This window comes from Callithrix jacchus, chromosome 2 (genome assembly GCF_049354715.1).
Source record: "Callithrix jacchus isolate 240 chromosome 2, calJac240_pri, whole genome shotgun sequence".
NCBI classification, from domain to species: domain Eukaryota; kingdom Metazoa; phylum Chordata; class Mammalia; order Primates; family Cebidae; genus Callithrix; species Callithrix jacchus.
In genome coordinates, this window is record NC_133503.1 from 53,191,965 (window position 1) to 53,210,271 (window position 18,307).

General features: G+C 37.0%; 1 protein-coding gene across 2 annotated transcripts in view; it reads right to left on the reverse strand.

Moving 5' to 3' along the window:
• FAM114A2 (family with sequence similarity 114 member A2) overlaps positions 1-18,307 on the reverse strand; it is a 46,268-nt gene that overhangs the window by 18,515 nt on the left and 9,446 nt on the right. For both annotated transcript variants that reach the window (XM_002744422.5, XM_008988530.5), the window contains 5 exons: positions 17,507-17,598; positions 16,199-16,333; positions 15,230-15,388; positions 14,464-14,587; positions 2,095-2,174 (listed from right to left, as the gene is read on the reverse strand). In XM_002744422.5, the coding sequence (XP_002744468.1) occupies positions 2,095-2,174; positions 14,464-14,587; positions 15,230-15,388; positions 16,199-16,333; positions 17,507-17,598 (590 nt within the window). The remainder of the gene's footprint in view (positions 1-2,094; positions 2,175-14,463; positions 14,588-15,229; positions 15,389-16,198; positions 16,334-17,506; positions 17,599-18,307) is intronic.

Here is an 18,307-nt window from a genome sequence, read left to right on the forward strand (position 1 = left end):
AGGAAACATGCTTTCTCAAAGAAATGTCTGCTTGCAGAGCTGGGGCACAGAAGGCATAAGATGAGTAGAATATCTTGTTATGCCAGAAAACAAGGAAGTGTCCAAATATGTTGAAGCCATGCTACCCTAGGAGCCAGCTTGAAAGACAAATTTGAATATCAAAATAATTAAGAACAGTGATGAATTACAAGCCAATACGGAAAAAGCAGAACTCCATGGAAGCATACCGATAACAAATAGAAAAAGAATGAACAAAAATGGGGGAGAAAGGAGAGCTCATGACTACACTAAAATGCTGAAAGCCAACTGGTAAATCTTCACATTAAATATTGGCGCAAGAATCATAAATAGATGCTAAATGTAGGAGAGAAATTATGATAAGTAGCAGGAGGTCTTAAAGTATCTCCTCACAGAAAGTTTATTAGCAACATAGGAAAATAAATTATAACTCTACAGAAAGAAATCAGAAAATATATCACCAATAAGAGGCAGATAGAGATACCATGTACCTTTAGATGTGATACCCTGACCAGGACACACTATCATTTATGGAGTATTTTGGCCAGTAAATTGACATTAATCATAAGAAAGCATTAGACAAATTCCAAATGAGGAATGCTCTATTTTTATAAAGGCGGGGGGGAGCTTTTTTTCCCCCCCAAAAAACACCAAGGTCAAAAGACGAAGGCTGAAGAACTATTCTAGATTAAAGGAAACTAAAAGTACATGACAACTAAATACAATTCATGATCGTGTACTGGCTCCAGTGTTAGAGGAAAATGTTTGATATGAAGGACATCATTGGGTCAATTGATGTAACCGAATAGATTACAACAAATTAGTACAACAAAAGTACTAATGTTAAATTTACTTAAGTTGATGGCTATGCTGTGGTTATGTAAGCAAGTATCCTCATCCTTAGCAGATACATATTGAAACATTTAGAAGAGCAATAATGTTTACAATTCACGCAAATGGTTACAAAAATAATGTGTGTGTTTATGTGTACACATGTATGTCCATACACAGAGAGAAAGAAAACACGTGAAAGCACAAATGTTTAAGCAAATGAGGTAAATATTAACAGTATTGGATTTGAATAAGAGGTATAATACCAGTGTTGTTTGTGCTACTCTTGTAACTTTTCTCTAAGTTTGATATTATTTCCAAAATAAAAAGCACTATAATACAAGATCAGAAGTGCTGTAGTAAAGTGTTACAGTAGAGATGAGGAACAGGGGAGAGATGCCTGGGGATGATCTAAAGAGCTTTCTCAGAGAATGTAGCATTTTCAATGGGCATAGGAGAGTGGGATAACATACCAAGCATCATATTCCTTGCCCTGGGGGATGGAGACAAGGTGACTGGGTGGACTATACAATAGCTCTCAGCTCTCCCTGGCCAGGAAACAATGTGCACCTACAGCTGACTGGTCCTGAAATGCTTCTCAAGATTGGTAAAGGTGGGTAAAGAGGCAGCAAGCAGCCCATGACCCAGTGAACAGTGTCCCATGAGCAGGTACTGGTCTATATGTGCCACAAAACCTCCCTACCCAACTGAGCTTTCATTAAAGTCTCTCCACGTTCCAGATATAAGAAAATACTTCTGGAATCAGTACCAAAAATAAAGGCCTTGGTTGTAACATTCTCTCATTTCCATATGCCAAACAATCATTATCTAAGTCACTGGGCAACCTCTAATCCCTATGGGCAAGGCCACGCATCATCTCTAAATCATTCAGACCCCTAAGAACCATGAGACCTCAACAGAGGCTCACCCATTGGAATCATGAGGCTGGTCAGCACTGGCAACTTTTAATGACCAACACTGTAGCCTAAAGTAAGCTTTCAGTCAAGGAGAGCATGCCAAATAAAAACAGGTGAAGACAGGACACATGTTGGGGGCCAGATGTGGGTTTAACACACTAACCTGGAGGAACAGAAAACAAGTAGCTGCACAATCCAATTCTGGCTATAATGAGAATATACCCTCAATTTTGGTGATACCTCTGCCAGGAATTTACAATCTTATGCTCTTTATCCACTACATTCTTACAAGTAAAATAATGAAAATCACCAAGAAATAATAACTTACCCTGGCAAGTTTCTCTGGTTTGGAGGAAACGTGCAGCTGGGAAAACAGCTCTGTTATCTCCTTGGTAAAATCTTCATCCCCTAAAAAACCAAGTCCCATATAAAACACTCCAGAAAGACTTCTGAGGATCATGAGGAGGCAGGCAAGAAGGAATAAGAGAGGAGTAGTAATAGCAGCAGCAGTAGTAGTAATAACAATAGTAGCAGCAGTAATGTTTACAAGCATGGTGCTTTAGTGCTTATAGAATCCTTTTATGTATATTATATCAATAAATGCTTCAATGGGCTTGAAAGAATAGTGCCATTATCCCATGTTAGAGATGAAGTGATTAGGGTTTGAAGACATTAAGTGACTGCCCCAAGATTGCATAGCAAAGATTAGTAGTCAAACCTCAGTATTCCCTCTCCCAGTCCACATCCTGTGTTTTTAGCATTACATACCAGAGCATGAACGTAGAAATGCTAACAGCATAGACTAAGCAAGTAGTCTGGATGCGCTTCCAAGAAAGTGGAATTTAAGTTGGGACATGAAATTTGAGTATAAGTTAGGAGAATAGGAAGAGTTTCAGGCAGAGAAACTAATGTAAAGAGCCAAAGGTGAAAGAAAGTATGGCAAGAAGTTTAATATGATTGAGAGTATCTCTAATGTAAGGGGGAGAAGTGGTAAATTAGAAAGGTAAGATCCAGACAATAAAGGCCATATAATCAATGGTGAAGAATTCAAACTTTGTAATAAGGAAGTGAGGAATCACTGAATGGTTTTAAGCAGAAAAAGAACCAAATTTAAATTTTAGAAAGATCACTTTGGCTGCTGGGTGGAGATCTGATTTGAAGGGTAAAAAGAAGGGAGACAGGCTGAGGCAATAATCCAGGATCCAGGTAAGAGATAATGGTGGATAAGAAGAAAAGAGGTACAATCATTATGCATCTGTAATAATCAAAAATAAAAAGAAGAGAAGCAAAGGGGATTCCAGAATGTTGAAAAGATGGTAAGGAAGCTGTTGGAGTTAGTCTTGTGAAAGATGATGAAGAACAAGGAATACTAACAAAGAAACAAACAAGCAAATGGGTGACTCAAGATCAAAAAACGACTAGCAAATCCAAACAAACAGTGGAAAATGCTATCTTTCCCTTTCCACTCATCTGAATCCTATCTATTCCCCACTTGTGTTCTAGCCCAAGGTTTCTCTGCAACTTAGAATGCAGAAGAGCATTCTTGTACACAGAAATCTAGCAATCTACTTACAGTCCATATGAATATTTCTTAATTCACGAGTCTATAGTTTGCCAGGGCAAATCATTACTGCTTCAAACTCAGCATCTTCCCTAATATTCCCAGGAATAAAAAGTGTATCTTGGCTGTTATCTCACCATCCACTATCCTTTTGTCCCTCTCTCGGTGTTTAAGGCAGAGAATTAAATGATTTAGTGCTCTCAGGTATAATAAGGTTTGGGAAAAGCTGATCTCACTAACTGATACAACTCCTCCTATATAACCCATCTAAACAACTCCTAAGAACATCGTACTATCTAAAATCTACATTTAGGTAGACATTTTATTTTCCCAAATAATTTATAATTTGGATACAAGGGATGAATCTGAATCCATAGTGGGATGCATATACCCAAAGGGGTTCACAAAATAATTCGATGGAGGGTGGGGAAAAAATGCACTTTTTATTTATAGGGATTTATCTCATTCTATTAAAAATTCTATTTTAAGGTATATTTTAGAATGTAAATTATACATTATTATGGTAGTGTCTGTATATAATTTATAAACATCCACATACCCATATATTATGTCTGAATGTGAAACACTGCTAAGAGTTGTGATAAAAAAAAATTTGACTCTTACAGTCATCTCTCTTTAGAACTGAGTAGAAAAAGTAGTTATTGCGTTAGAATAAAAATGTGTAAGGATGGAAAGGACACAGGGGTAGTGCTTTAGAGGAACTGTGTAGAGTGGCTGGAGTCTTCCAAGCAGGAAGACTCCTTCTGAAAAAAATGAATCAGGTACATAAGGTAGAGGAGCAAGAACCAAGGATGCTGATGGAAAATGAAGATAACCAACATCACCAGAACCAGGTTCTAGGGTATTCTCTCCCCTCTGCTACCACCACAGTTTTTAAAAACAGCTTCATAGAGATATAATTAAATACTAAGGTCACTGTTGCATTCTCAACCAAAATCACTGGGAAAGGCTGGGGCAGAATGAGGTGTGGAGGGAATCCAGTGCTATCTTTTCGGAGTTCTGTTCGGTGAACAAGTAGGAGAAATATCATAAACACAAATCCCTCTGTTTAGAAAACTACTTGGAGTTCTCTGAATGGTATTTAAAGACTGGGATTTCTGATGACTATGCAAAGCCAGATGTTGAGTAAATTGAACAAATACTGTTAATGGAACTACATACAAATAACTTAAGTTTATAAATAACTGGGGATTGTCATGTCAGGCCTTGATTAGGAACAATGGAGCAACTTAAGAAAATCAAAATCAGTATTATCGGTTTCCTGCTAAGTAAGACTTTTAAAATGCATATTTTTACCTATTTACTTAAGCCTCCTAATAACGAAAATATGAATAGCTACCATTTGTCGAGTGCTTGCTATGTGCCACATATTAAATATAATATTCAATTTAGCCCTTAACAATACTTGAGAGAAATTAGCATACTCTTCTTACAGATAAGGAAACAGAAGCTCAGTGTTAAGTAACTTCCCAAAGTCACATGGATTAGTAAATGGCAGATCTTGATTTTGAATCCAAGTCTAATTCTGAAACCCATCCTTTTATTCACCACACTATACTGCCTTCTCAATATCTCAGGACAGCTTTAAAAACTTGTATTCAAGAACCATTTTCCAATCGTGACAAGTACTTTTACATAGAATAAGGTGTCATTTAGCAAGATGCTATATAGCCAGCCAGTTTGACTTCTTAGGACACAATGCAGAACACAAATGGAAACAAAAAAGAAGAAGTCTCAAAAGTAGGCGAGATCGTGGCAGACAGGAGGCAGGACTAGACTACAGCTCCCACTCGGATGGACAGAGCAGCGTGTGGAGGCTCGCACAGTACTTTTGCTCCAGAAAGACTGCAGGAATATGTTAGGAAAGCCAAGATAACCCACATGTCCTCTGAAGGAAGTGGATTGCTCTGCAGGACCCGGGAAACATCCCAAATACTTTGAGTCCCCAAATAGTGTGGAAGTAGGAAAGGGAGACCATCCGCCCTGGAACACACACCCCATCAGGGAACCTGAAGGTATAGATTGCGGGAGAAGAATCTCATCTTACCAGGAGCTGAGTCAATTTAGAGAGCCAAGTGAAATGCGAGGGTAGCAGAAGCAGTGGGAAAACCCCTATGGGCTTGCTGGGTATCCTAGCAAGCAATTTCCACCTTGCCTCACAGGGGGCCTTGGGGAGGATGGCCAGAGGCTCTGGGGAAAAAAAATCACAGGAAGAAGGAAACCTCCGGTTGAACTCTGTAACAATTTAAACTGATAAAAAGTTTTCTGGGCCGGGCGCAGTGGCTCACGCCTGTAATCCCAACACTTTGGGAGGCCGAGTCGGGTAGATCACGAGGTCAAGAGATCCAGACCATCCTGGCCAACATGGTGAAATCCCGTCTCTACTAAAAATACAAAAAATTAGCTGGGCGTGGTGGCGTGCGCCTGTAGTCCCAGCTACTCGGGAGGCTAAGGCAGGAGAATTGCTTGAACCAGGGAGGCAGAGGTTGCAGTGAGCAGAGGTCGCAGAACTGCATTCCAGCCTGGCACCTGGTAACAGAGTGAGACTCTTGTCTAAAAAAAAAAAAAAAGTCTTCTGGCCAGAATTCAGGGGAGGGTATGAATCCAGTGTGTGGACTCCATGGGCAGGGGAAGAATGAAAGCCTTACTTGCTTTCACAGCTGGGTAGTCTGGGGCAAATTCTCAGCCCTGTTCACCCACTGCCTGGAAACAGACTCAGTGTTGTTGAGGGGCAGGCACAGTGGGAGTGAGACCGGCCCTTTGGGTTGCACACGAGCTGGGAGAGGCCTGTGACTGCCAGCTTTCCCCAACTTCTCTGACAACCTGCATAATACAGTGGAGGCAGCCATAATCTTCCTAGGAACATTAACTCCATTGACTTGGGAACCTCATCCCCATCCCCCTTAGCAGCCACAGCAAGACTCACCCAAGAAGAGTCTGAGTTCAGACACAACTAACCCTGCCCTTCCCAACCTGGTGACTGAAGACAAAGAAGATATACTCTTCAGAGTTTCAGGGCCCTGCTCACTGCCTATTCTTCCCCATACTACCGCAACTGATGCTCTCTCGAAAGCTCCACCTCCTGGTAGTAGGCCAACCAGCATGAAAATAGTGCATTAAGCAACCAAAGCCAAGGATGCTCACAGAGTCTACTTCATCCCCCTGCCACCTCCACCAGAACAGATGCTGGTATTCACAACTGAGAGATCCACACAGACAGTTCATAGGACTCTGTGCAGTCAACCCTCAGTACCAGACTAGAGTCTGGGAGACTTGCTGTGTGGCCAGATTCAGAAGAAAGATACCAATCACTACAACTTGGTGCTCAGGAAGTCACATCCCTAGGAAAAGGGGGAGAGTGCTACGTCAGGGGAACACCCCATGGGACAAATGAATCTGAACAACAGCCTTGAGCCCTAGTCCTTCCCTCTGACAGAACCTATCCAAATAAGAAAGAACCAGAAAACCAATCCTGGTAATATCACAAAACAAGGTTCTTTAACACCCCCCAAAATCACACTAGCTCACCAGCAATGAATCCAAACTAAGAAAAAATCCCTGATTTACCTGAGAAAGAATTCAGGAGGTTAGTCATTAAGCTAATCGAGGAGGCACCAGAGAAAAGCAAAGCCCAATTTAAGGAAATCAAAAAAATGATACGAGGAGAGAAATACTCAATGTAATAAAAACAACCCGCTTACAGAAATGCAAAATGCTATATAAAGTCTCAGCAATAGAATTGAATAAGCAGAAGAAAGAACTTAAGAGCTTAAAGACAAGGTCTTCGAATGAACCCATTCCAAAAAAGAACAAAAAAAAAAAAGATTCAGAAAATACAACAAAGCCTCCAAAAAGTCTGGGATTATGTTAAATGATCAAACCGAAGAATAATCAGCTTTCCTGAGGAAGAACAGAAATTTAAAAGTTTAGAAAACACATTTGGAAAAATACTCGAGGAAAACTTCCCCACCCTTATTAGATATCTAGACATACAAATATCCAAATATAAGAAACTCAGAGAACACCTGGGAAATTCATAAGAAGAAGACCATCACCTAAGCACATTGTAATCTGGTTATCTAAAGTTAAGACAAAGGAAAGAATCTCAAGAGCTGTGAGACAAAAGCACCAGGTAACCTATAAATGAAAACCTATCAGATTAACAGCAGATTTTTCAGCAGAAACTCTACAAGCTAGAAGGCATTGGGGCCCTATCCTTAGGCTCCTGAAACAAAACAATTATCAGCCAAGAATTTTGTATCCAGCAAAACTTAGCTTCATAAATGAAGGAAAGATACAGTCTTTTTCAGACAAACAAATGCTGAGAGAATTTGCCACTACCAAGTCAGCAGTACAAGAACTGCACTACAAGAACTGCTAAAAGGAGCTCTAATCTTGAAACAAATCCTGGAAACACAACAAAACAGAACCTATTTAAAGCATAAATCTTGGGACCTATGGAACAAAAATACAATTAAAAAAAAAAACAAGGTATACAGGCAACACAGCATGATGAATAGAACGGACCTCACATCATCTCAGTACTAACGTTGAATGTAAATGACCCAAATGCTCCACTTAAAAGACACACAAATTGCAGAATGGATAAGAACGCACCAACCATCTACTGCCTTCAAGAGACTCACCTAACACATAAGGACTCACATCAACTTTAGGTAAAGGTGTGGAAAAAGATATTCCATGCAAATGGACACCAAAAGTGAGCAGGAGTAGCTATTCTATTAGACAAAACAAACTTTAAAGCCACAGCAGTTAAAAAAAAAAACAAAGAGGGACATTACATAGCAGTAAAAGGCCTTGCCCAACAGGAATATATCACAATCCTAAACATATATGCACCTAACACTGGAGTGCCCAAATTTATAAAACAATTGCCAATATACCTAAGAAATGAGATAGATAGCAATACAATAATAGTGGGGGACTTCAATATCCCACTGATAGCACTTGACACGTCATCAAAACAGACGACAAAGAAACAATGGATCTAAACTATACCATGGAACAAACTGACTTAACAGATATATACAGAACATTCCACCCAACAACTGCAGAATATACATTCTATTCAACAGTGCATGGAACTTTCTCCAAGATAGACTATATAATAGGCCACAAAACAAGCCTCAATACATTTAAGAAAATGGAAATTATATCATCTACTCTCTCAGTGATATAAAACAGTGGAATAAAACTGGAAATCAACTCCAGAAGGAACCTTCAAAACCATGCAAACACATGGAAATTAAATAACTGCTCCTGAATGACCACTGGGTCAAAAATGAAATTCAGATGGAAATTAAATTCTTCAAACTCAATGACAATAGTGACACAAGCTATCAAAATCTCTGGGATACAGCAAAGATGGTGCTAGGAGGAAAGTTCACAGCCCTAAATGCCTACTTCAAAAAGTCCAAAAGAGCACTAACATACAATCTAAGTCCCCTCAAGGGACTAGGGAAACAAGAGCAAACCAAACCCAAACCCAGCAGAAGAAAGGAAATAACCAAAATCAGAGCAGAACAAAATGAAATTGAAACAAACAAACAAAAATTGGAAAATATAAATGAAACAAAAAGTTGGTTCCTTGTAAATAAAATTAATAGAATCTTAGCAAGATTAACCAGGAAAAGAAGAGAAAAATCCAAATAAGTTCAACTAGAAACAAAAAGGGAGATATTAAAACTGACACCACAGAAATACAAAAGATCATTCAAGGCTGCTATGAATACCTTTACACACATAAACTAGAAAACCTAGAGAAGATGGATAATTTCTGGAAAGATATAACCAACCTAGGTTAAATCAAGAAGAATTAGATAACCTGAAGAGACAATAACAAGCAGTAAGATTGAAATGGTAATTTAAAAAATTACCAATAAAAAAAAGGCCAGGACTAGATGGATTTACAGCAGAATTCTACCACACATTCAAAAAAGAATTGGCACCAATCCTATTGACACTATTTCACAACATTAAGAAAGAGGGAGCCCTCCCTAAATCACTCTATGAAGGCAGTATCACCCTAATTCCAAAACCAGGAAAGAACATAACCAAAAAAGAAAACTACACCAATATCCCTGATGAGCATAAAATCCTTAACAAAATACTGGCTAACCAAATCCAACAACATATCAAAAAGATAATCCATGATCAAGTGGGTTTCATACCAGGGATGCAGGGATAGTTTAACACATGCAAGTCAGGGCCGGGTGTGGTGGCTCACACATGTAATTCCAGCACTTTGGGAGGCCGAGGCAGACGGACCATGAGGTCAAGATATCAAGACCATCCTGGCCAACATAATGAAACCTGGACTCTCGTAAAAATACAAAAATTAGCTGGGCATGGTGGTGAATGCTAGTAGTCCCCCCTACTCAGGAGGCTGAAGCAGGAGAATTGCTTGAACCCGGGAGGTGGAGGTTACAGTGAGCTGAGATCGCACCACTGCACTCCAGCCTGGGTGATACAGCCAGACCTCTGTCTCAAAAAAAAAAAAAGCACCCAAGTCAATAAATGTGATATACCACATAAGTAGAACTAAAAACAAAAATCATATGATCATCTCAGTAGATGCAGAAAAAGCATTCAACAAAAAGCAGCATCCTTTTATGATTAAAACTCTCAAAAAAATCAGCATACAAGGGGGACATATACCTTAATGTAATAAAAGCCATCTATGACAAACCCACAGGCAACATAATACTGAATGGGGATAAGATGAAAGCATTCCCTCTGAGAAATGGGAGACAAAGACGCCCACTTCACCACTCCTCAACTCAGTACTGAAAGTCCTAGCCAGGGCAATCAGACAAGAGTAAGTAGTAAAGGGCATCCAAATCAGTAAAGAGGAAGTCAAACTGTTGCTGTTTGCTGGTAATATGACTGCTTACCTAGAAAATCCTAAAGTCTCCTCCAGAAAGCTCCTGGAACTGATAAAAGAATTCAGCAATGTTTCCACATACAAAATTAACGTACACAAATCAGTAGCTCTTCTATACAACAACAGTGACCAAGCAGAGAATCAAATCAAGAACTCAACTCCATTTACAATAGCTGCAAAAATAAAAATAAAATACTCAGTAATATACTCAACCAAGAACATGAAACACCTCTGCAAGGAAAACTACGAAACACTGCTGAAAGAAATCATAGACAATACAAATAAATGAAAACACATCCCATGCTCATGGATGGTATAATCAACATTGTGAAAATTATCATACTGCCCAAAACAGTCTACAAATTCAACATTATTCCTATCAAATACCACCACCATTCTTCATAGAACTAGAAAAAAAAAATCCTAAAACTCATATGGAACCAAAAAAAAGCCCACACAGCCAAAGAAAGACTAAGCAAAAAGAATAAATCTGGAGGCATCATATTACCTGATTTCAAACTATACTATAAGGCCATAGTCACCAAAATAACATGGTACTGGTATAAAAATAGGCACATAGACCAACAGAACATAATAGAGAACCCAGAAATAAACCCAAACACTTAAAGCCAACTGATCTTCGACAAAGCAAACAAAAACATTAAACAAATGGTGCTGAGATAATTCACTAGTCACGTGTAGGAGAATGAAACTAGATCCTCATCTCTCACCTTAATACAAAAATCAACTCAAGATGGACCAAGGACTTAAATCTAAGACCTGAAACTATAAAAATTCTAGAAGACAATATTGGAAAAACCCTTCTAAACATTGGCTTAGGCAAGGATTTCCTAACCAAGCACCGAAAAGCAAATGCAATAAAAACAGATATAAATAGCTGGGACTTAATTAAACTAAAAAGCTTTTGCATGGCCAAAGGGTCAGCAGAGTAAACAGACAACCCACATGGTGGGAGAAAATCTTCACAATCTCTACTTCTGACCAACGACTAATATCCAGAATATACAATGAACTCAAATCAGTAAGAAAAAAAAACAAACAAATCAAAAAGTAGGCTAAGGACATGAATAGACAATTCTCAAAAGAAGATACACAAATGGCCAATAAACATATGAAAAAATGTTCAGCATCACTAATAATCAGGGAAATCCAAATAAAAACCACAATGTGATACTACCTGACTCCTGCAAGAATGGCCATAATCAAAAAATAAAAAAATAATAGATGTTGGCATGGATGCAGTGCACAAGAAACACTTCTACACTGCTGGCAGGAATGTAAACTAGTACAACTGCTATGGAAAATAGTGTGGAGATTCCTTAAAAAAACTGTAAGTAGAATTACCATGTGATCCAGCAATCCCACTAATGGTTATCTAACCAGAGGAAAAGAAGTCATGGTATGAAAAAGATACTTGCACATGCATGTTTATAGCAGCATTAATTCACAATTACAAAAATGTGAAATCAACTCAAATGCCCATCAATCAACAAGCGGATAGAAACTGTGATACACACACACACACACACACACACACACACATACACACACACAATGGAATACTAATCAGCCATAAAAAGGAATGAATTAACAGCATTTGCAGTGACCTGGATGAGACTGGAGACTATCTAAGTGAAGTAACTCAGGAATGGATAACCAAACATCATCTGTTCTCATTCATAAGTAGGAGTTAAGCTATGAGATGCAAAGGCATAAGAATTACACAATGGGCTTTGGTGCCTCAGGGGGAAAAGATGGGAAGGGGGTGCAGAATAGAAGACCACAAACTGGGTGCAGTGTATATACTGCTCTGGTGATGGGTACACCAAATTCTCACAAATCACCACTAAAGAACTTACTATGTAACCAAACACCACCTGTTCCCCAATAACCTATGAAAATAAAAGAACTTTGAAAAACAAAAAACAAAAAAAGACAAAGAGCATTAGTAAAAATAACTATGTAATTATAAATGATACAAATGTATATTTCTTCTCCTTAACTGATTTTAAAAGAAAAAGAAAAAAAAATCCCTGTTTGTAGAGAATCCACATACTTCACTTTATGTTTTCTGACACAAGAAAGACTCTAAGACCCTCACTCAGAGCTCTTGGCTCTTAATGGACAACTCCAATAAAACTAGTTATCTGGTTTTTCACCCACAGATTAGAAATAGAAAAACAAATGAGATTCAGAGGATATCAGAAGCCAGCTCACTAACAGTGAAGTAAAAGATAAACAGATAAATGAACAGAAAGAAATAAAGATGTACAATTCTAAAAAGCAATCAGAGACATTTTTAAAAGCATTGCAGTTTAGGTAATTTAATCTAGTAATTCTCAAACATGTTGGTCTCAGGACCTCATTGCACTCTTAAAACCTTTTGAGAACATCAAATAGCTTTTTTAGTGTAAGTTAGTGTATATATGCATATATACACATACATATATGTATATACATATATATACACACATATGTATGTGTATATATAGTGTACATATATATGCATATATGTATATATCTATATGTGTATATAAATATACATATACAAATTTATATATAAAACTGTGTTTATTAATTCATTAAAAACAGTAAACTAACACTACTTATAAATAACATACTTTTTATTTTTAAAAACTATATTTTTCAAAACTATATTTTATTCTCACTAAAAATTTTAGCAAGAATAGTGCCACCATTTAACATTATGGTTGAATCTCTTTAATGTCTGGCTTAACAGGTGATAGCTAAATTCTCTTATCTATTTTTATATTCAGTCTGCTATGTTGCTTTGTTAAGTATATGAAGAAAAATCCAACTTTACAAAGATACATAGTTGGAAAGGGAAGAAGTATTTTAATAGCCTTTTTAGATAATTGTTAATGTTCTTTAATACCATACCAAAACTCAACAAGTGGTCATTTCTTAAAAATTAGTTGTAATGAACCATATTGCAATATACCTGAAACCATATCATAAAATTTTGTACACTAAATTAAAATCCATTAGGTCTTTTACCCATGGTGATCCGACACTTAGAAAACATTGGTTCTCTGAATTATGCAGATTTTCCAAATGTCGTCATATTTCTTTCTAAAAATCAAAAACTGATCATGTTTGTCAAAACATATCTGTTAAAACACAGATCACATTTGTTAAAATATGATCACCACCAACTTCATCAGCAGTCTGTAAGCATGGGAAAGCCGTCAAGCTCACCACAGCAGCAAATACATTTTACGAAGTTTTAACCTTCATTTAAATTTTTATCATGAGTCACAAATAAGTTAGTTGCTTTCCTTGAAAAAAAGTCTCTCTTCATTAATTTTCAGGAAAATGTGTGCCAAATATCCTATTCTGAATAGTCTATGTGACTGTTATCCTTTCAAGTAAAAATAGCATTCCATGAAAAAGGCATGTAGTTCAGCTCACAACTCAAATAATATAAGTGCTTTTCCTGAGACAACCATCATACTTCAGTAGGCATCACACAGAATAGTTGAAAGATGTGTACTTAAAGGTCAAGATTTAATAAAATTAATAATTTTTACTGCTTTGTCAAGGACAAGATTAAATAAAAGTGGCACTTTTCTGAGAAATGCAGCTATTAAAATATAGTGTAAGAGTTTTCCAAAAAAAAAAAATCTATCACCCACATTTTAGATAATTGCCATCTTGCATGCCTCAATTCAAGACAGTCAGGAGTTACAAGAGTCAGAGAGGTAGAGGTAAAGTACCTAGGAATATAAAAGCTCATATGAATGACCAGTCAAACTAAGGCAAGAATCTGACGAGAGAAGCTAACTGAAAAACAGGCAAAGAAGTGAGTTGCAATATTAGACTTTGAGAAGCCACAAAGAGTTTGGTTGGAAGGAGGTAGGGAGATATGCACATAAGGCCAACTGCCACCATCAATGCCTAGTCAGGTGCAAGACTGTAGAGAATTTTACACAGATTATTTGCATAAAAAATCTCACTGAAGAGCCAAGATCACGCCACTGCACTGGCGACAAGATCTGCCTGGGCGACAAAGCAAGACTCTGTCTCAAAAAAAAAAAAAAAAAAAAACCTCACTAAAAAAGTAAAATCAAGCCAGTGTAATCAGAGAGCAAATAATTTATTTCAAGAGCAATGCACTGCATACAAAGACACTGAGTCCTCTCCACTTAGATACTAAATTTTCATATTACCTTTTATCTCTTCTTCCTCTTCTTCACAAAATTCTGCTAGAGAAAATGCTTCTTTGAGCTGCTCTAATTCAAGTTTGAGAGTCTCTAATTCTTCTCCACTTAGAGAATTAAGGATAGATTTCACCTGGATAGATATAAGAATAAAATGTTGTAGGAGTATGAAAGAAAAGAATAACATTCACAAATAGGAAAGAGACTATATGTAGATCAAATTGAAGTCAAAATTATGAGCTCACAAGCCAGCACAAGTTATTCCATAAGAACCTTAACACAAGAGGCTGGTTATGATAGGAAGGTATGGAGAATCCGTACTTCTAAAAGTAATACCAGCCAGAAATGCCTGGAAATTATTAGTGCTTAACAACAGCTTAGAAATCACAGAAAAATGAGACAATCTTGAATCAATTAAAAGCTAACAGGTAACCATACACAAATTGGCAGCTCAAGTCAACAGATTTCCTGCCAGCCTAAACCAAAGAAACTAAATAAAAGAAGGAAAAATAATAAATGTCCTATTACAACCTCTTTGTTAATCTGTCTTTTTTGTTTAAATTTACAGAACTAATACTTGACTAATTCTATTTCTAGCAATTAGTTCAATCAAACATTAGTTTTTCAATTTATTTTGTAGTAGTATTTCCAGGACATCTCAAGTCTCTATTGAAAATACATTTCATCTTCCAAATGTACAAAGAGAAAAAAAAAAACGATGAAGCATTCTTTTACTTGAAGGCTTTTTCCAGTTGAGATTTTGGCTTTGAATTACCTTTATTTCACTTTCTCGGGAAAGCATCTCCAGAGCTTCCAGATGTGAAAGGCCTTGAAATTCATCAAAGAGTAGCCCATAATGAGTTTTCTTGTCTGTTTCCATGGTAACCTCATTGGAGGTCCATATCTCTTCTTTCTCCTTCGCCTCTCGTAAAACCTAAAAAGAGATAGAGGCATTACACTATAGCAAATAATGAGAGCTCAAGGGTCGGTTTTGAGAATTGAAGGAAGCAAAGAAAGCTGAGACAGGTTACAGTACAGAGAATTGCCCTTTCATTCTTGGCATTACAATTCAAATCTGGTAGGTTCAGGAGCTGCAGAAAGAAAAATGATCATACATAATTTGAGCTAGTTTCACTGTCACCCAGGCTGGAGTACAGTGGCACAATCTCTGCTCACTGCAACCTCTGCCTCCCAGGTTCAAGCTATTCTCCTGTTTCAGCCTCCCAACTAGCTGGGATTATAGGTATACACCACCATGCCCAGCTAACTTTTGTATTTTCAGAAGAGATGGGGTTTCATCGTGTTGGTCAGGTTGATCTCAAACTCCTGACCTCAAGTGATCTGCCTGCCTCAGCCTCCCAAAGTGCTGGGATAAAAGACGTGAGCCACCAAACTGACGACATAATTTGATCCTAGACAGTGTAAATAACACCCAAGGAACCAAGTGTTTTGCTGAAAATGACTTAAACATTAATATAGTTTAAAAAAAAAAAACTGACAGGGTTTAGCATTTTGCACTGCACTGATGGGAGGCTCCTGCAGAAAGGAAAGAGGAGGAACAAAGAGCTGGGTATTTTTGTAAGCATTAGAGCTCTCAATGATCCCTCCCTGACCCCCAAAAAAACGCCTTAATAAAAAAATTATTGAAAATTCTTTCAAAGACAACACAAGGTCCCAAGTAAACAAAGGCAAAAATACAGATCAAAACAGAAACAGGAAGTAAACAGGTAAAGATAATCAGCACCTGAGAGAGTGTAGCATTTCGGTTCATCAGACCCTTGGTTCTTTTAAATCCAGGATCTCCTTCTGCTATCACATCCATTGTCTTTTTTCCAATGAATTCTAAGGCATCCAAACCCCCACTGATAACACTCTTTCCCTAGAAAACACATGCAACCTCATTACAACAATATTGAGAAAACGCATCTGCATATTTTTATTATATAAAAACAGTGGCTAACAATATGAAGCATTGGTAAGAATGTAAGGCAAATAAAACAATCATACACTGCTTGTGGGAATGTAAATAGGTATAACCACATTGGAAAACTTTGTCAATAACTACTACAGGTGCATGACCCAGCAATTCCACAGATGGTTACATCCTAACAGAAATAAGTACAAAGGTTCATCAGAGGACATGTACAAAAATGTTCATAACAGCTCTGTCTGTAATAGCTACAAACTGAAAACTACCCCAATGCTCACCAACTGTGGAATGAACAAATAAAATATGACAAAGCTTCACAATGAAATATAACAAAGAAAGTTGAATCTACCACACAAACTGCACCATAAATTATACAAACACAATGTTGTCTGAAAGAAGCTAGATTATTATATATCTAATTCCACTTATATAAAGCTGAAATGCAGGCAAAATTAACCTATGATGGCAGAAGTCAGGATTATGGTTCTCATGGTGCAGGAGAATGGAAGAGAGGAAGGCACAGAAAATGGGGAGAGGATACAAGATGGTGGGGGGATCTGACGTACAGTAACACTGTTTCTTAGTCTGGGTGTTTCACACTGAAAATTCAAACACTTATTATTTTATTCTTCTGCATGTATATTTCAATAAAAAGTTAAAAACTAGCTATTTATCCTTATGTAGGAGAGATTTTTAGCTTCCTAGATAATCCTTTACGAATGTTTTTAATCACAGTTTTGCAAATATCTGTCATAAAGATCACGTTTCCCCTTTGTCTAAAAAATGCAATTATGAGAAAAATATTTTTGTAAAGCAGACATTTTCTAGGGCCTCCAAATTAAGAATTCCTAATCCATAAAATAATGTCTATTGCCTCTCTATAACTCCTATTCCCTTATTTATTGCTACTCCTTTATTTCCTTCTTTCTTCTTTATTGCTTTCATGAAAGTTTTCAAGTAGCATTAATTCTACCCATAAGATCAAAGTGACTGATCTTCAGTGGCTTGAACTATTTTAAAAGTTATCAGTCTACATGACCATCCAAAGAAAAGAGACAGAAAGATACACAAACCCATTACTATAATGGAAGGGAACGGGCCACCTTGCACTTTCTTACTTACTGTGCTCTGAACAGCAGTAGAGATGGAAGAGAATACACCAAATGGCCCGACCACTGGGGAGGAGTTTTCATTCTCTTTGGCATTTGTCTCTCCTACAAGAGGAAGGGGATGTGTAAACATGAAGGGAAGGTCCCTTAACTCTTTTGCTTTATTAGCATCTATGTGAAATTTTTAAAACTAGACCCTGTTTCCCACACACAAGGTCTTAGTCCTTTTTATCTTTTTAAACCATTTGCTTATTCTAAAATAAAAGCTAAGATAGACAGTTTTCATTTTTATTTCATTTCAAAAATAAAATCCAGTTTTGTAAACAAACTGCTGATGTATACAACAAACTATATGCTGAATGATTCCAATTATATATTCTTCTGGACAAAGTCAAACTATAAGGTCAGAAAACAGATCAGTAATTGCTAAGAACTGAGAGTAAGTGGAACAGAGTGACTACAAACGGGAATGAGAGAACTCTTTTGGGATAATAAAAATATTCTATGTCACAATTATCAGAATGTTTTCTATATATTTGTATTGATAATTGTGACACAGAATGTTTTCTATATCTGTATAATCACAGTGTACTATGATTATACAGTATAAACAGAAGTATACATATATTGGTCAAAACATGTAAAACTGTACACCTAAAAAGAATAAATTTTACTGTGTATAAATTATAATTCAACCTGATTTTTAAAAATCCAGTCTATTTTAAATTTTATCCTAGAAAATTAGGATTAGTAAAAACCAAAAGAACATATGAAAATGGGTATGTTTCAAAAAAATAATCTATTAACTTTAAAA